Source organism: Megalobrama amblycephala, linkage group LG17 (genome assembly GCF_018812025.1).
Source record: "Megalobrama amblycephala isolate DHTTF-2021 linkage group LG17, ASM1881202v1, whole genome shotgun sequence".
In the NCBI taxonomy this organism is placed as follows: domain Eukaryota; kingdom Metazoa; phylum Chordata; class Actinopteri; order Cypriniformes; family Xenocyprididae; genus Megalobrama; species Megalobrama amblycephala.
In genome coordinates, this window is record NC_063060.1 from 30,883,872 (window position 1) to 30,904,151 (window position 20,280).

Here is a 20,280-nt window from a genome sequence, read left to right on the forward strand (position 1 = left end):
CACCATGTCGTTTAACCGTAATTATGAGACGGCAACCCGTGACGTTCTACCTGGAGCTGTTCACGTCCTCTGACTCGGATTTATGCGTTTCTATATTAACACTATCAATGCCGAAATTAATCTTCAGCAGTCAGGTGGTACAAGTAAGAGCTCTAACTTGTTTACATTCCTTATTATTGTAAAGTTATGTGCTTTGAGACATGAGGTAGTTTAACGCCGTCTCTCATCTCATGGCACTTTGCAGACTCTGCTGTGCGAGGTCATGTGTTTTGAAGGAGGCGTGGCTTTGGAGATATATTTTTGGTGGCTTTTAGTTTTGGTGGCTTTTGGTGGCTCTGAAAGGAGGGTGGGATCTCATGCTTTCAAAGCTAGCTTGCTATTGCTAGCCTCTTTGCAATTTCCTATCCTGACAGAACTCAAACATAATGTGTTGTTGACAAGGTCAGATGTCAGCTGACCTCAGCACTAGGTTAAGTACACAGATGCCAAGTTTAGATGGACTAACTAGTGTAAGCTTTGCAGCATATGACATTAGCTTGTACAGGCTTCCCAGAAGAAGGTAATGTGCAACAGCAAAGCATCCAGTTGACTGAACAAGTAGTGAGAGTGAGAACAAGATTTTAGCATCATTTATTCACAATATTAAAATCAATATTTACCCATATTTCTGTTTACCCAAGTTCAGTGTCTAAAATAAACATTATGTAGACTAGTAGCAAAATGTGAAAGTCTGGTCTCAGAGAGCAGTCAGTTCCTGGATTTGTTATAGAAAAATTGTTTTCATTATAATGTATACAAACAAAAAATGATGGATGTGTTTCCCAGCCTCCTGATGACTCATTATGTTTGATGAGACTAACATGAGATTGTTTAAATGTTTTTGATGTTGAGGAAATGTTCTCTGATCAACTTCCTCATCTTCAAAGGCAGTGTCTCTCATAAAAACATGGGAAACAGCTGCTTTCCTTATTCTCATAAGTCTCTATTTGCTTGCTTTTGAAAGCTTTGACTTGGTTTTCAGTTCTCATTAGTTATTCATTAACTTCAAAAGTTAATTCAATTTTAAATCATGTAAATGGATGCCAGGGATATTTGGTTATTCGTTGTCGGCATACACTTTTATTATCTTTATTATTTGGTGCTGTGATGAACAACATTGCGAATACAAAAAAACTGAATGGCTGTTTGAAGCGTTTTAAAGGTGCCCTAGATTATGTTTTTAAAAGATGTAATATAAGTCTAAGGTGTCCCCTGAATGTGTCTGTGAAGTTTCAGCTCAAAATACCCTATAGATTTTATTTTATTAATTTTTTTAACTGCCTATTTTGGGGCATCATTCTAAATGCACCGATTTTATGCTGCGGCCCCTTTAAATTCCGTGCTCTCCGCCCACAGAGCTCGCGCTTGCCTTAAACAGTGCCTTAACAAAGTTCACACAGCTAATATAACCCTCAAAATGGATCTTTACAAAGTGTTCGTCATGCATGCGGCATGCATGCGTCGGATTATGTGAGTATTGTATACTGTTATATTGTTTACTTCTGATTTTGAATGAGTTTGATAGTGCTCTGTGGCTAACGGGCTAATGCTACACTGTTGGAGAGATTTATAAAGAATGGAGTTGTGTTTATGCATTATACAGACTGCAAGTGTTTAAAAATGAAAATAACGACGGCTCTCTTGTCTCCGTGAATACAGTAATAACCAATGGTAACTTTAACCACATTTAACAGTACATTAGCAACATACTAACGAAACATTTAGAAAGATAGTTTACAAATATCACTAAAAATATCATGTTATCATGGATCATGTCAGTTATTATTGCTCCATGTGCCATTTTTCGCTATTGTTCTTGCTTGCTTACCTAGTCTGATGATTTGGTTGTACACATCCAGACGTTAATACTGGCTGCCCTTGTCTAATGCCTTTTATAATGTTGGAAACGTGGGCTGGCATATGCAAATACTGGGGGCGTACACCCTGACTGTTACGTAACAGTCGGTGTTATGTTGAGATTCGCCTGTTCTTCGGAGGTCTTTCAAACAAATGAGATTTATATAAGAAGGAAGAAACAATGGTGTTTGAGACTCACTGTATGTCATTTCCATGTACTGAACTCTTGTTATTTAACTATGCCAAGATAAATTCAATTTTTCATTCGAGGGCGCCTTTAATTACTGTTCAGTAGTGCAGCTGCTTTGTTTACGGGGTTTCCGGGGTAACCGCTGCATTTCTGCTGTTCCATCAGCGCCCTCTGCTGTCAGAGAGTGAACGTGCACTTTCATTCAGTGCGTCTTCTTCTTCTTTAAATTTATTGGCAGTTGGCATACCATTCAGTGCGTCTCCTTCACTAGTTCCGCCATGTGCTTCTCATGCACATCGGGCTTGTTTACATCTGAGTGCTTGTGTTCTTTTGACGCAGCATACAGCAGTGTTGTGCATTTTATACGGTTGATGGGTAAAGTATTCTTAAAATGTATTATAAAAATGTTAATAATTCTTAATAATAATTATTCACTGTATTTTGAAGTTCCCCCATAATATCGTCCATATTCATTATCGTGATATATCTTATTACCGAATATTGGTACATGTCTATTTCCAATAGACATAAGGATATTTACATTGTACAAACTGTATTTTATATCCCCTAACACTACATCTACCCATCAGAGAAAACTTTCTGCATTTTTTTCATTTTCAAAAAACATCAATTAGTAGGCCTATGATTTATACGCTGTTTTTCTCATAGGAACCAAAAAATGTCCCTACAAGGACAATGATTTCTGAAGGATCTTGTGACACTAAAGACAAGAGTAATGATGCTGAAAATTCATAACAGTTATTTTAAATTATAATAATATTTCACAATATTTATATTTATAATTATATATATATATATATATAAACAAGGCTGCATTTATTTGATCAATATACTGTAAAAAAAAAAAAAAAAAAAAATATATATATATATATATATATATATATATATATATATATATATATATATAGATATATATTTATTTTTATTTTTTTACAGTATATTGATCAAATAAATGCAGCCTTGGTGAGCATAAGAGACTTCTTTCAAAAACATTTAAAAAAAATTACTGACCCCAAACTTTTAAGCAGTAGTGTAAAGTCAGTTTTCTAATGGATTCTAATGGAAACATTAAGTCATTTTATTTCCATGCACCAGAACTGTTCTGATGATATGCAGAGAATTTAAAGGAAACCTTTAGGAACACTGGGATGCCGTTGTCCTGATGTCCCCATGGTGCACCAGGCTGCTTAACTAGCTATAAAGAGCAGCAGGACAACATGGTCAACTAGCTAGGCTTTGCTGGTGAACTGAATCTAGTCCATCAGCAGCACCAAACCAGCACAAACCATTCTAGACCTCTAAGCTGATTTTTTTCAGCATGGCATCTGAACATCTGAACATCAAGAGATGTTGTGTACCTTTACACTGTTTACTGCTATAGTAACAAAATAATATCATAAGTTCAGAAGAGGGAACAGACTCTGCATTCATATGGCTGGAAGCACTGACACAGTGTGACTCGAGAGGAATTTCATTTCGTGGGATGTGATATTAGCTGCACGAGGGCTGCGTAGGGCAGCCCTAGCACTGGTGAGGATGTCAATTACATAAAATACTGACCTCACGCTTTTCAGCATGCAACATTTATTACTGCAGTCAAGCCCAAAATGTAGTCTATAATCACAGAGGAGACCTTGTGTCTTACTGTGGATAAATCCAAGTGGTCTTGATTTATAATCTAAAATGGAAATAAAGTCAAGACATCCTGGTGAATTGGTGAATGTTGTTCACTGATTGAATCAGAGCTATTGAGGAACATAACAAGAATGTTAAAAAAATCTAGTCCCGCCCTACATTTTTTCTTGTTCAAGAAGCCGTTTCACTGGGATATGTCATTTAAGTCACAATACAGTGAACTAAAGACCATCACAGCTTTCATTTCATGCCAACTTTAAAGGGGCTTAATGTTTGGTTAAAGGTATCACTCTCTCTCTTTCTTTATTGCTTATATGACCTTCTAAGTCATAGGGCTGGAGCCTAAGCCAGAGGCTGGGAAAGCACCATGGATAGATGGCCAGCCTATCACAGGGAAATTCACCTAACCTAAATCTAAATCCACTTGGATTTAGATTTGTGGGGGAACTCGGAGGAAACCCATGCTGACACGAGGAGAACAGAAAAGACTCCTGGCTCAGCCAGGACTCAAACCAGTGACCTTCTTGCAGTGAGGCAACAGCACTAACCACAGAGCAACCATGTCACTCTAAGGTACACTAGTCAATACATCATCAAACCTTCTTCCAAAACATGTTTTGTCTTACCCTGATTCACTATGGTAAGCCTATTATAAGTGTTTATGGTTTTCACAGGAAATTGCGTACATACACACTTTTCTTGTCATATCCGTAAATAGAGAAAAGTTGCAATGGGAACTTTGGTGGCATAGGTTAAAGGTGCCGTAGAACGTGTTTTCAAAAGATGTAATATAAGTCTAAGGTGTCTCCTGAATGTGTCTGTGAAGTTTCAGCTCAAAATATCCCATTCATTTTTTTTTATTCATTTTTTATCTGCCTATTTTGGGGCATCATTAAATATGCGTCGATTCATCGTGCGCTCCCTGCCCCCCGAGCTCGCGACTGCCTTAAACAGCATAAACAAAGTTCACACAGCTAATATAACCCTCAAAATGGATCTTTACAAAGTGTTCGTCATGCAGCATGTCTAATCACGTAAGTACAGTATTTATTTGGATGTTTACATTTGATTCTGAATGAGTTTGAGGCTATGCTCCGTGGCTGACAGGCTAAAGCTAACATTGCACACTGTTGGAGAGATTTATAAAGAATGAAGATGTGTTTATGAATTATACAGACTGCAAGTGTTTAATAATGAAAATAACAACAGCTCTTGTCTCCGTGAATACAGTAAGAAACGATGGTAAATGTAACCACATTTAACAGTACATTAGCAACATGCTTACGAAACATTTAGAAAGACAATTTACAAATATCACTAAAAATATCATGATATCATGGATCATGTCAGTTATTTTTGCTCCATCTGCCATTTTTCGCTATTGTCCTTGCTTGCTTACCGAGTCTGATGATTCAGCTGTGCACAGATCCAGACGTTAATACTGGCTGCCCTTGTCTAATGCCTTGAACATGGGCTGGCATATGCAAATATTGGGGGCGTACATATTAATGATCCCGACTGTTACGTAACAGTCAGTGTTATGTTGAGATTCGCCTGTTCTTCAGAGGTATTTTAAACAAATCAAATTTACATAAGGAGGAAACAATGGTGTTTGAGACTCACTGTATGTCATTTCCATGTACTGAACTCTTGTTATTCAACTATGCCAAGGTAAATTCAATTTTCCATTCTACGGCACCTTTAAGTGTCACAATGAACGAGAAACGTTGACATGGGCCACGCTAATCTTCCGAGGAATCATCTGATTTAAAAAAAAAAAAAAAAATCTTAACTGAGAGTCTGCTGGCAAAAAGAGAACACAACAGAGCTTGTAATAAAACAATATTCAACATTGGCTTGGCTTTTCGGAGATGGTGAGAACTGATTTGGAATGTTGTAAAAGTGACGCAGAGATGGTGTTTTCATCACGCAACAGGTGAGTTAGGTATTTTATTGAACAGATAAATTGCCATTTGTAGCTCTCAGATTTCATTGTTTATTTAGTTCATAGAGTTCATTAAAAAACATTATCTATTGTGAAGGGTCATTATGGTTGTTGTAGGGGAGTCCTTTAATTTATTTTCAAGGAAGTACCATGTCTATTAATGGGTATAGCTACAGTAACATCTTCAACTAGTCAGCTTAAGATCCTTTCCATCAAAACTGGTTACTGTATATCTCTTAAGCCTAGTAGTGAATGTTTTATGATCAGTAGGATAACTATATTCATCCGCAGAGTCACACAGAGCCGAAGCGCAACCAAAACAATGTTCTTCCGCAAAATGCATGCAGTTTTGTTTTTTAACCTCTATATGGCCAACAGTTACATACTGTACCTTTATTTAAAAAATTAATAATCTGACACTAGTAAAACCTTTGATATAACAGTGAGATTTTACCAAAAAGCCTATATATGTTGCTTGCAGAAATATTTATTTTGTCAAAAAAACTTTTAACTGTGGCTGTGTCCGAAATTGCCACCTATACCCTTAAATAGGGCACTATTTGAGGGGACAGCAATTTGTAGTGATGTCTGAAACCATAGTGGATGCTATCGAGTGCACGCATTCAATACCACAGTGCACCGCAATAACGTGTGTACAAGTGATGTACGCTCAGCGACTAGAGAATACCCATAATGCACTGTGAGAGTTGCGTGCCGAATGAATTCCTGCATCTGACCAGAAGATGGCGCCCGCAGCTTCGTCATTTATCCATCGATTTTCCAAACCGCTGATCCAATGTGGGTACAGTGTAATATCAGACAGGTACCAATTCCTTTTTAACTGGTTATTAATTTGTTTAATTACGGTTTTATACATAGTTTCCATGACAGAGTTCAAGATAAATCTTTTCATTACTACTGGAGCTCCAGCTTACTAAGTTACAAATAATTATTAAACAGCAAGCACAAACTATGCAAAAGCTGCAGCCCTTCCGGTGCACTCAGTGTCCGAATTCACTCACTCATTTTCATTCACTCCCTCAAGTGAACTATATTAGTGGACTAATATAGGGAACAGTAAATGAGGGTATAGGGAGCGATTTCGTACACAGCCTGTGAATTTGGACATGCTTATGTCACATACTGTTTTTCGTTTACTATATATAGTAGGGAAATATGTGATTTCGTATGCAGCCATGGCCTTTACAGCTCAGGTGATTGGCGCAAAAATATGGCAGATTTCAGAATTTGTGATTACTCGTGTGGTCTTTGTTGTAATAGAAACCTAGAGAATAAAAAGTTCAGTATGAAACAAAGGTTCTCCTATAGCATCAGCTATGAAACACTCTTTATCTCTATTTAGGTCTTTTATTTTTAAGACTATTCCACCTACATTTTACCCTAGCATGAAAGAGACTGTTATTATGTTCTGACTTTGAGGACTAGGAGGAAAAAGACATTCATACTGCAGCTATGTGTTGACCCTGGTCAAATCTAGGATCTTCAGCGTGACATTCACTTGACACCTACACAATACCTTTGCTCATTCTCAAGAAGATCAAAGAAACGAGGGGAAAGGCACATAGTATGTGGGCTAAGATTCCTTTCTTTCTTTCTTTCTTTAAGAATTTGATTTAATTTTTATTTAATAAAAAATAAATTAAAAATAAAAATGACATTCAGAAGTTCAGCATTGATATGGACCAATAAATATAATTGAACAAATTATCTTGAATATTTAAGTAATATGATATAGATAAAACTATGTGGCATGATCATTAAATCACTTTGAATGTTCAGTGTGAAAAGCTAGAGAGGCTTTGGCACAAGGAATCATCACAAAACACTTGTATCCTTTAGTGCTGTGAACAGAAGAACCCATTATGTTGAGAGCACATCTCCGGTCTGTGGGAAAAGACAGAAAAACTGGATGTGGAATCCTGGATGAATGTTTTCATTCTTTACAAAATAACAATTAATGACAAAAATATATATATATAAATATCAATTTGTAATCACTGACACATTTGCGTAATTTTATTAGGGCCTGAGCACTGATGGTGTGAGGACCCTATTGTAATTGCTCAGTCAATTCTTGTTCTTCTGTGAAATCAACCACATTTTTAGGGCGTAAACATGCTCAAAAACTCATGAAACTTTGTATACATGTCAGAAGTGGTGAAAATTTACGTCTGTTATGGATTTCAGAATTAGGTGTGGCAAAATGATTCGATAACGTCACCTACAAAATTTCAATTAAGTGTCTTTCATGCTAAGTTTCACGTACAGGTATGAAATCTGGTAGACAGATGTAACAGCCCAATACCAAAAAAGTCCCAGGGTGCAAAATTAACAGGAAGTGAGATATTTTGAATTTTCTCTGCTAAATTTTTGCAGTTTTTGCCATTTCCAGACATTGTACTTTAACAAATTTTAGAGAACTTTATCAAAAAAGAGATTTAATCAGATCAATGTCATATTTGGTCAGTCTAATCTAAAGGCCTTTGTGACGTTAATTTGCGAAGATCTTTTCACTGAAGAGCGTGTCCGTGGCGGCCTGACAAAGTTCGATGTTTCGCCATGAAACAGGAAGTTGTTGTTACTTGGGCGTACAATGTCCAATCTGCCCCATACTTCACATGTGTGATAAGATTCCTGGCCTGAAGACATCTCTATGCCAATATTCAGTTAGTCATATCATCACCTGCTGACAACAGGAAATGGCATGCTTTGCACTGTATTTCACTCCGAGAAACACATTTGTATATGCCATGAAGTACCAAACATGCTAGAAACATGTTAAATCATGCAACACTTGGCTAAGTGCTAATGTTTGCGATTAACACCACAAAAGAGGAAGTTGTTGTAACTCAGGCAAACAATGTCCGATCTGCTCCAAACTTCATATGACTGATAATAATCCTGGCCTGAAGACATTTACATGGCAATATTCAGTTATAGTCAACGTGCCACCTGTTGGCAGCAGGAAGTGTAGCACGTCAAAATGACTTTGCCATATTTCAACTGTATTTACTCGCTTACATGCATGTCACCCACTATTCACTGTTTTCCTAAGGCCACCGGGTGGTGGTAGCCCCGGGTGCAAGGGCCCTTTCATCGCTGCTTGCAGCTTTAATTTTATTGTGTAATCTTATCACCATATTTGAACCTTTTGCATTTTTTTGTTGAATACAACACAAATCTTGTAGAAAGTCCCATTGGTAAAAATATAACTGAAAATTCTGTCATCACTTACTCACCTTCAAGTTGTTCCAAACCTCTATGAGTTTCTTTCTTCTGTTGAACACAAAAGAATATTTTGAAGAATGTTGATAACCAGTTAGTTTACTGTAGCCATTGACTTCCATAGTATTTTTTTTTTCCTTCGATGAAAGTCAATGGTTTCCATCAACTGTTTGACTACCAACATTCTAAAATATCTTCTTTTGTGTTCAACAGAAGAAAGAAACTCATACAGGTTTGGAACAACTTGAGGGTGAGTAACTGATTTTTTATTTTTGGGTGGACTATCCCTTTAAGGCAGGTGAGATATGAATAGCTCAGGATACAGTGTCTTTTTGTACTGATGTGCACTTGGAAGAGCGCTATGACTGTAAGCTTGAAATTAGTCATTCCAAAACACATGACAAGAAAACTAGCCAAAGGAATTAACTGAAAATAGAGCCTTATGTGAAACACAAGAAGCATATCAAGCAAGTAGTTAGTGTCTTACATTCTTGCATGGTCAGTATTCTTTTGCAAGTATTGACAATATTTTGTGGTTACAATAAATCTTTCATATAGTGTCCAGGACTGCACCCACAGAAAATTAAATATGAAACATATTAAGTATTTCAGTCCTGCCTGGTCAATAGCACTGAAAGCTGAGATGCCACTTTCAAAACAGAACATCACAATAGGAGTATTTAATGGTTTGTGTTCATCCCCCTCTACTGGAGAGGAGGATGTGAATTGTTCATCAGGCCTGTCTGCAAGAGTTGATCATAAGGTCCATGTTTGTTGACAAAAAACATTTCCTGACAACAATATACAGCAACGCATAAATGATTCATATAGTTATATTTTCATTTTATTTACACTTTTTCCAACAATGAGTGTAATCATATAAAAACTTATATGAACCTTTATGGTGGACACTTGTGAGAACCTTTTTAATATAAAATATGTAGAAAATTTCATATAAATTATACATATTTGTTTTGAGAAAAATAATACCAAAAACATTTCATGAAAAGAATACCAAATTTTAAAGGTGCCATCGAACGTTTTTTTACAAGATGTAATATAAGTCTAAGGTGTCCCCTGAATGTGTCTGTGAAGTTTCAGCTCAAAATACCCCATAGATTTTTTTAAATTAATTTTTTTTAACTGCCTATTTTGGGGCGTCATTAAATATGAGCTGATTTATGCTGTGCGGCCCCTTTAAATGCTGACGCTCCCCGCCCATGGAGCTCGCACTTGCCTTAAACAGTGTCTAAACAAAGTTCACACAGCTAATATAACCCTAAAATGGATCTTTACAAAGTGTTCGTCATGCATGCGGCATGCATGCGTCGGATTATGTGAGTATTGTATACTGTTATATTGTTTACATTGATTCTGAATGAATTTGAGGCTATGCTCCGTGGCTAACGGCTAATGCTACACTGTTGGAGAGATTTATAAAGAATGAAGTTGTGTTTATGCATTATACAGACTGCAAGTGTTTAAAAATGAAAATAACAACAGCTCTTGTCTCCGTGAATACAGTAAGAAACGATGGTAAATGTAACCACATTTAACAGTACATTAGCAACATGCTAACAAAACATTTAGAAAGACAGTTTACAAATATCACTAAAAATATCATAATATCATGGATCATGACAGTTATTGTTGCTCCATCTGCCATTTTTCGCTATTGTCCTTGCTTGCTTACCTAGTCTTATGATTCGGCTGTGCTGCTCCAAACGTTACTGCCTGCCCTTGTCTAATGCCTTTCATAATGTTGGGAACATGGGCTGGCATATGCAAATATTGGGGGCGTTACACTGTTACGTAACAGTCGGTGTTATGTTGAGATTTGCCTGTTCTTCGGAGGTCTTTTAAACAAATGAGACATAAGAAGGAGGAAACAATGGAGTTTGAGACTCACTGTATGTCATTTCCATGAACTGAACTCTTGTTATTTAACTATGCCAAGATAAATTCAATTTTTCATTTGAGGGCACCTTTAACATTTTAGGGAAGAAAAGTAGTATTAAAACTATATGAAATCTTTAGTACTGACAGATTTCAGGTTTGGCTGATGATAAAATCACAGTTTTACTCATACTGCAATGTGAGCAACACTGATATCAAAACTTACCAAAATCTATAGAATCAAACTAACATGACACATTACATAAAGCTCAGCAGAATAATGCGATGAGATGAAAAACTACATTTAACACATATAAATTACTTATACAAATACTTGAAATGATTCAAACACTGTCCCTTAGAGTTACATAAGAAACAAGACAGCTGATGCCACTTTCTTCAAGTCTTATGGGATAAATCTAAGTCTTTTTTCTTGTCTCTATTTAAATGATTAATAAGGACCACATCCAAGGCCCCATTTACATCTGAGTTTTTACAAAGTGTGTTTTTGTCAATCCGATCAAAAGTGGACAATGCTAAATGAGAAGAATCCTCAAATGTGCTGTGCTGGCCTGCAGCTGGAGTGGGACTTCCTGTCCTGAGCCCATTTGTACAGTATCTGTGCAGCTCTGGACAGCTTCTCCTGCTCTCCTCAGTGCCTGTTCCTGCTTGATGCTACGAGTAAATGGTGATTACCTCCCTGCCACCACCTCGGACCAGGAGCACCCGCTCCAATCCCTCTGTGAGGACCTCCAGAAACTCCATGTCTGAACTCAGAGTGAAGGAGAAGTGTGGAGAACTGCAACTGCTCTGCTGTATACGAAGGTGACATTTAAAGTGTAACTCTCAGTCTAAAAGAAAATAACAGACCATGTTTTCATGATTCTTTCTATTACACTTCAGCTATATAACAGCCCCTTTAAGTAGATGTGCCACTGTCTGCATTTCAGCTGATGAAAGGATACAGTTCTCATCCCCGCCCTTGTTTTTGGGTGGTCCTGGCATGTTCAGCAGCACCAGTTGGGCTCCCTGGGATTTGTTGACTACAACCTCATTCAGTTTCACTGCAGTGTGCATTCTTCTCACATTAGTCTGATCCCTGTGAAAAATTCAGTCATTCACATTTAGCATCGAAACTTAATTTTTAAGACTTTTTTTTAGAAATATGAGAATATCATTCAAAAGTTTAGGGTCGGTAAGATTTTTTAAATGTTTTTAAAAGAAGTCTCTTACGCTCACCAAAGCTGCATTTATTTAATCAAACATGAGATAAAACATATTAATGAGGTAAAGTATTATTACAATTTAAAATAACTGTTTTCTATTTTAATATATTTAAAAATGTAATTTATTTTTGTGATTTTTCTTCAGTGTCACACGATCCTTCAGAAATCATTCTAATATGCTGATTTGTGCAAGAAACATTTCTTTTTCTTTAGTTGTGCTGATGACCCATACCGAGTTTCGTAAAGATACGCTAATGCGTTCGTAAAATACAGCATTTTAGCACAAAATTCAAAATGGCCGACGGCCAAAATGTCCGATATGGGAAAATTGGTTATCATTCGACTCGGCATGATGCCCCGAATGCAACGAGACCAAATTTACCAAATTTACAAACCCATCAGAAGTTATAAGCAAAAATAGCCATTTTTCATATCTCCGCACCAGTAGGTGGCGCTGCGCCGAAACACTGCATGATGCCTCAGGTCATGCTTGTGATGACATGTACCAAGTTTGGTCTGAATACGATAAAGCGTTGCGGAGATACAGCCTTACGTCTATTTTCGCAAGCACTACGTACAATTCGTTTGCGTGTTTTTCGAAAACGGTTTGAGGAATCGACTTGAATTCCATAATTTTTTGTTGGCATGGTCTGAAGATGATCTGGTTCAATTTTCATAAATATCGGAGTAACAGCCTAGGAGGAGTTCGAAAAAGTACGTTTTTCAGAAAATTCAAAATGGCAGAAAAATTTTCATGACGGAAAATGACGTCATAGGGTGCAATCGATTCGTCTTGACCTAAGGAATCAGAGGAAAAAAGAATATTGTTTGTAGAGTTTTGTTTCTTTTTGTTCCCTTATGGTTCAAAAGTTATTGACATAAACATAAGTGCAACTTTGGACAGCTGGTGGCGCTAGAGGGATTGAGTTAGAGACTCCAAATTTGCTGTGGACAAAGGTCAGACTGTCCTCTAACTGTGTGCCAAATTTCACAACTTTCCCTCAAGTGGTTCTATGGGCTGCCATAGACTTCCAGAGTGGAAGAAGAAGAAGAATAATAAAGAAGAAAAAAAAAGAACGCCAACGGATACAATAGGTGCCTACGCACCTTCGGTGCTTGGCTCCTAATAATAATCTTACTGACCCCAAACGTTAGAATTTTAGTGTATGTTTGTAGTTAGTAGTGTATGTCTGAATAATTAATTGGTAAAATAACTTTAGCAGAGATTCATTCTTGTTTGTTCATTACATCATGATATCAGTGAGCATATTTTGTTGTATTTCCTTAAAAAATGGTTTGAAATATGATGGGGATCCAATGCTAGGAATTAATGATAACCTCATTGATAGAGATGTGATTAATTGTTAGACTTCAGAATTCTCCCTGCATGTAGTCAATCATTTTATCCCTTAAAACTCATCTTTGATCACAAAAAAACAACATTTAAACATTTTTTCCTGTGAAAAAAAAAAAACTTCATTCCTTAAAATAACTTGAATGTAACTGTACACTATTGCCTCATTTAATATACACAGATCAAAGAATATGCAAATAAGCCCCGCCTCCACTCGCTCACGCCAGCTCTGAGATCCACTTGGTCAACCCTCACAATGGAATCGCTCTTTACAACATCAGACACATAATGGTAATATGATTTGCCCTTTGCTTGACTATGTTATCAAACAGCTAATCATGTGTTGCTAATGTTACTCAAACCATGTTCCCGTTCACCATATCAATCAGACAGCTGCCTTCTAACAATCAGTATCCTTAGGCCGTGTGTCCCTCTCTCCTCTCCACCTACAGCTGGTGTGTGGTGAGCGCACTGGCGCCGTTGTACTGTGGCTGCCGTCGCATCATCCAAGTGGATGCTGCACACTGGTGGTGGATGAGGAGAGACCCCTGATATGATTGTAAAGCGCTTTGGGTGTACAGTTGTACATATGAAAGCGCTATATAAATGCCTCATTCATTCTTAGGCCGTGTGTCCACCAAAGCGTTTTTTCCAGCTGCTAGCGTACTTTTTCAATTGTTTTCAATGGGAGCGCCGCGTTTTTTAAACGCCAGGAGCGTAACGAGGCACTGAGCGTCTTTTTCACGCTCAAGCGCTGAGAGTTCGGCGTTTTTTACTGGTCGCCTCGAGTTGAAGAACGTTCAACTTTGAGTAAAACGCTGCGCTCATCACTGTCACTTTTTAGCCAGCTGTCCAATCAGAGTGGAGGAGGGACGGGACAAATACTACACCGGCCAACCGTCACAACATTCTTGCTGTACAACAACATCAACAAACAGAGAACGGAACAAAATGGATGAGAAATTAATATTGCTGCTCTCCGAAAATACATAGCAAAGTAATTTCACATTGTGTCAACGTTTTAAGTCTGAAACAAATTACCTGCAAAATCAGTTATAAGTAACAGTGCCGCAGATATTCCGTATCATAGCAACAAAGCGTCTCAACGAAAAAAAAAAAATGCTGCGCAGCTGAAGCGCTCTCAAGCGCTCACAGACGGGCGTTTTAAGCAGAGCGCCTAGCGTTTCCAGCTGGCTAAAAACCCTCTGGTGGACACACGGCCTTAGAACAACTCAGAACGTCAGTGGAGAAAGGCATACAGTTCATCATAACATTGTAATATACATCATACACCCGCCATATTGCTACATCTACACGATTTTTCATATTAACAGAAAAATATACCGGGATAATCTAGCTTCTAATGGCAGTGAACGGGACCAACGAGTATGAAGGTGAAGAAAGTGCATCTGTCCATTATAAACGTACTCCACATGTCAGTTACGCCTTTTTCCCCCAATTTGAATACAGAAGGTGTAGGACATACCATAAGCGTTTTGAACTGCGAGAGGCATTACACTTTCTTCCTAAGTTGAATACGGAAGGCGGTCTGGCGGAAGCTGGATATTTTACTTTATAACTTGTTAAATATGGATATTTTTCTTACACAAATGCATCGTTTCGCTTCAGAAGCTCAGCGTTTTTTACTGGTCGCCTCGAGTTGAATTCTCAACTTTGAGTAAAACTCTGCGCTCATCACTGTCACTTTTTAGCCAGCCGTCCAATCAGAGTGGAGGAGGGGCGGGACAAATACAACTCCGACCAACCGTCACATTCTTGCTGTACAGCGACATCAACAAACAGAAACAAAATGGATGAGAAATTAATATTGCTGGTCTCCGAACATACATAGCAAGTAATTTCACATTGTGTGAACATTTTTAGTCTGAAACAAATTACCTGCAAAATCAGTTATAAGTAACAGTGCCGCAGATATTACGTATCATAGCAACAGAGCGTCTCAACGGAAAAAACGCTGCGCAGCTGAAGCGCTCTCAAGCGCTCACAGATAGGCGTTTTAAGCAGAGCGCCTAGCGTTTTCAGCTGGCTAAAAACGCTTTGATGGACACACGGCCTTAATGGATGGATGCACTTTCTTCAGCTTCAGACTCGTTGGTCTCGTTCACTTCCATTATAAAGCTTGGATGCATCAGGATATTTATTTAATATAACTCCGATTGTGTTCATCAGAAAGAAGAAAGTCATAAACACCTAGGATGGCTTGAGGGTGAGTAAAGCTTGGGGTAATTTTCATTTTAAAGTGAGCTAATCCTTTAAAGGCCAGTCTTTGCAAAGGATTATATGAAGCAATAATCTACTTTGCTAGAAAACAGATAAGCCTGAATTAGCTATACAGTCCTAAATGAGTGAAATGTAAAATAAATGTACGATTCATCTACATGTTAATATTAAACATTAGCAACAAATTAATAACCAAAAACATGCCAACAGCATAAAAATGTGTTATTATTATAATTAATACACTGGACTTAGCAGTAAAAATAATGAATGCCATCATGTTATCTGACTAACTGTAGGTGTCATCTGTAGTTAGCACAAAGTTAGTGTTGATACACATGCAGACAGAAACATCTATGTCACAATTCTTCATGCTGACACATGCCGTGACTATGACTCACACTGACTTAAGCAGGCCACACACAGAGACACATGCTGCATTTTTAGTGTGACACACATTCAACACATCCTGTTTACAACTACTTCTGTAATACAGACAACTGATGCAGACTCTTAAGCACACAAACTGCTTGCATAATAGTCAAAGGAACTTACAGATTCTCCCACTCTCTGGAAGGACAAAACAAAATATCTTAGCATGAAAGAAACAAAACCATTTAATTTTGAAACATAATAAAAACGTTCAGATAAACTGCAATAATGGACTTATGAACTCACGGTTTCATATTGAAGATGTCCCGCACAGGCATGTTGGCCTCTCGATGTTGGCGGTTTCTCTCACTAATCAGCTTTTCTTTGGTCCAGGTCATATGGACCCGGTCTGAAGTAGGCGTGGGCTTTTCGTTCAGAATCGCATGTGACTTAGTGTTCCTGTCATGAATCAGCTGAGGCTGAAAGAGCAAGACACACACTGCTTACAACAATAAACTACCTTAACATTCAGTGAAAATGCTACTGGAAAGCAGGTCGGCAGGACCTAGATAGATAAACTTTGTTAAAAGGTTGTGCTGAAAAGATCAGCTTGGGCCAACATGAAACTTCATGGTGGTCCAGGCTGGTTTATGCTGGTTTGGTGTGGATGTAGATCAAGGTGGTTGACAAATCAAGTTTTGCTCAATAAGCTAATCACCAGCACATTAGTATTTAAAACCAGTTATGCTGATCTTTTCAGCTGGGGAATGAGTGTTGCAGGAATGTTGCAATACCCACAGACAGAGTTATGAATTAGTAATCAGACTGAGAGTCAAAACCAAACACTCTACAGTAACAGTACATAATATACAAGTAAATAAACGTATACACTACTTATTAAAAGTTTGGGGTCAGTATGATTTATATGAAAGAAATTAATACTTTTATATGACAAGGATGCATATAATTGATCAGAAATTGCATTTACAAGTATTTCAAATAAATGCTATTCTTCTGAACTTCATCAAACCTCTTAACTATTTATCAAAGAATTTTGAAAAAAAAAAAAAGTTCAGTGTAATAATAAGACATTTTTCTTAAGCAGCAAATCAGCATATTAGAATGATTTCTGAAGGATCACGTGACACTGAAGACTGGAGTAAATTCAGCTTTGCCATCTCAGGAATAAATTACATTTATAAAACATATTAAAATAGAAAATAGTTATTTAAAATTGTAATAATATTTCAAAATATTACTGTTTTACTGTATTTTTGATCAAATAAATGCAGCCTTGGTGAGCATAAGAGACTTCTTTCAAAAAAATCTAACCAACCCTAAAATTTTGAATGGTATTATAGTTCGTATATTTAGTAGAGCTGCACACGTTTTCACTCAAAATTCAGAAGTCGATAAACTTTTTTCACTCATGCTCTATAATGACATGCAGACAGGCTGTAAACAAATAAAATGTTGACATTTTCAGGGCCACAGTCATTTTCATTGCCATGCTATTCTTATTACTAAATAATAAGGAATTTTCAAATGTATGAGGTGAAAACCATAGCAGAATTATAGCTGCATAACTCAGCCCTTGATGAAAGCTGTGGCTCTGTCATGTCTCACAATGTGAATGGATTACCACTTTTCAGGCTGGTGCCAGAGCCATTGCCCAATCTGAAACAGAGCTGCACTTTTACACACAAAAAACTCTGATGTCCAAATCCAGGTCTCGAACAAGAGAACCTGTGATGTCGGTGGGCAGAACTTGCACAGTTCTCAAATCGGTAGAAACACAAGCCAGCTCAGGCACCAGCCCCAGTGGAAAAGAGGTGGTTTGGATGGAGCAGATCAGGAGAGTTATACAAGATGGTTATCTAGTAGTAGCCGCCTTGACAGAGAGTGAACAGTAAGAGATAAACCCCCTGAGCTACCTCCTCGTCCAGAATTACAGTTGGCACTTGTAACTTGTTGTTGTGAGATGGCTTCTGCCCGCAGGGCTTCCTCCTGATGGAATTCCGGGATTCATCTGAAATGCTTTGAATCTGGCAGTTGCCACAGAGCAAACAATCCAAAATTGTTAAGTAGGAGGAAGATACCTTATGTAAAACAGAGCCCTAACTTACTCTAATGCAAGTAATGCCTGAAAACTGCTTCTAAAAGTTATGATTCTATGTGAAGTGTATTGACTGCAACCATACGGATTTATACCCAGCATTGTCCCATAATAACCTGACAATAATGACAAAAGAACAGACTGCTGAAGAAATAATACCTCTCTCTCCCGCTCTGTCTTAGAAAGCTGCATCTGCTTCAGCATCTGAGAGCGTTGCTCCATCACAAGTGTTTTCTCGTAGGTGAAGGCCGAGATATCGCCTGCATGCTACAGAGATAATGATATAGTGGCCAGTTAAGTTTTACCTAAAAGTGAAATTCCAGTATCCTGCAAACTTTCCACCATACAATAATATAATATAATATAATATAATATAATATAATATAATATAATATAATATAAACGTTATTAAAACATGATAATGGATCAAAATTGTATCAGTAATCAGTTACTTTTAAAAGTAATGCACTACAATTCACACTACAATTCTCACCTGGGCAAGGCTTGCTTGTTTATAATGCTTGTTGTTATAACAACAAAAAAGGTTCTATTTTTGGCAAATGTAAAGGCCCTTTCACACCAAAAGTGAAACAAATAAGCTTCAGGCTGAAAGAAATGTAAATTCATGCCTGTACAGTAGAGGCAGTGTTGCCAAGTCTGCGGTTTTCCCGCTACTTTAGCACTGTTGCCTCAAGTTTTTTTTTCATGTCCGTGGGTTGACACGACCCCAAATAACATGATATTTAGCCCCTGGAATGCGAATTTTACCAGGGGAACCCCGGCAAAAAAGTGGATTTTACCCTCTGGAACGCGATTTTACAGAGGGGACCTGGCAACCATGAGTAGACGGCGTAGTTAAATAAAAATATTTTAAAAAATTCAGCTGTTCAGCCATTCTGGACTGAAGAAAAGAATGTAGGAGAAGAAAGTTCAACACGCTTACTTCAGCAAATATTTAAAAAATAAAACAAATGTGATGTTTATCTAAAGTCATTTTTGCTTATTAGTATGGTTGAAGTGGATCATCGAAGGTCAGCAGCAAAGACTTTGGTTAATAAAGCGAAATCAAGTACATAAAGTATATTTGTGTAATTAAATACATGTAATTAGCAGCAAGGCAATGGTTAATAAAGTGAGATCAAGTACATAAAGTGTATTTGTGTAATTTAATATATTTAATTATTGTATGTTTGCATAATATTCTGAGATTGCATTTCACTGTTTTTTATTCATTGTGAGTAATACTGTTTTTTTTTTTTTGCAAGTGAGATGGGTAAATGCCTGCTCACATTTATTCTAAAACTACAATAACCATCATGTTCACGCAGCGCACACAATGCCTGTGCACTTACTCACGATTTCTCTCAACATGGGGACAGGAGAGCTGTCAGTTAATAAATGGAAACCAAAGTAACTTGCATTACTTGTTTGAAAAAGTAACAGATATTTTGTTGTAAATTTAAAAGTAATGTGTTACTTTACTAGTTACTTGAAAAAAGTAACCTGATTACATAACTCAAGTTACTTGTAATGCGTTACCCCCAACACTGCTCACCATTTCCACAACTTCCACCTTCGCATCAAGACGTAGGTGGTACAGGAACATCTGCAGGTCTTTCTTCATCTGGATGCTGTTGTCATCCATCTGAGCCACTGTGAAGATCCTCATCTTACACTTTCTCCAAACCTACATGATTTCAGGACAGGGTAAAGCACAGTGTGAAATCTTTGGTTGAAAAAAAAAAGAGCAACTTTGCTGTATCAAGACATTTTGTTGCCTTCTACCTTGTGCTGGCGGAGCAGAAAAGGAAGAAGCATGAGTAGACCACCATCATGGACAATCCACCAGACATCAATGGTACCCTCAGCTAACCGGTCCTGGTTTGTGGGAAATGTATCAATGTTTTTCGCCACTAACAGAGCCTGGTGGGCTTCTGTTGTCTCTCTGATGGTTTCTTTGGGAAAAAATATTTTCATTTTTACTATTTTGTCAATCTGATTGATATTTCATACAATGTTTTCCCATCATTGTGAACAACATAATATTTCACAAACTGATCTAAAATGATGTGGAATTACTCCTCTTTAACCAGCTTTTTTCAGTTCTTTGAGACCTAAAGCCTTCAACAGTTCACTCATAATAAA

At 37.4% G+C, this 20,280-nt stretch overlaps 1 protein-coding gene across 4 annotated transcripts in view; it reads right to left on the reverse strand.

Annotated features, from left to right (window-relative positions):
• Nucleotides 1-10,830: 10,830 nt before the first annotated feature.
• The window catches only part of slc12a7a (solute carrier family 12 member 7a), a 31,002-nt gene continuing 21,552 nt past the window's right edge, over nucleotides 10,831-20,280 (reverse strand). The window contains exons 19-26 of one of the 4 annotated variants that reach the window (XM_048162976.1): nucleotides 19,921-20,090; nucleotides 19,691-19,822; nucleotides 18,295-18,402; nucleotides 17,954-18,064; nucleotides 16,326-16,498; nucleotides 16,203-16,217; nucleotides 11,795-11,928; nucleotides 10,831-11,596 (exon numbers count right to left, since the gene is read on the reverse strand). In XM_048162976.1, coding sequence (XP_048018933.1) covers nucleotides 11,505-11,596; nucleotides 11,795-11,928; nucleotides 16,203-16,217; nucleotides 16,326-16,498; nucleotides 17,954-18,064; nucleotides 18,295-18,402; nucleotides 19,691-19,822; nucleotides 19,921-20,090 — 935 coding nt within the window. In that variant the 3' untranslated portion in view covers nucleotides 10,831-11,504. The remainder of the gene's footprint in view (nucleotides 11,597-11,794; nucleotides 11,929-16,202; nucleotides 16,218-16,325; nucleotides 16,499-17,953; nucleotides 18,065-18,294; nucleotides 18,403-19,690; nucleotides 19,823-19,920; nucleotides 20,091-20,280) is intronic. The other 3 variants (XM_048162979.1, XM_048162977.1, XM_048162980.1) reach the window with 3 other exon arrangements.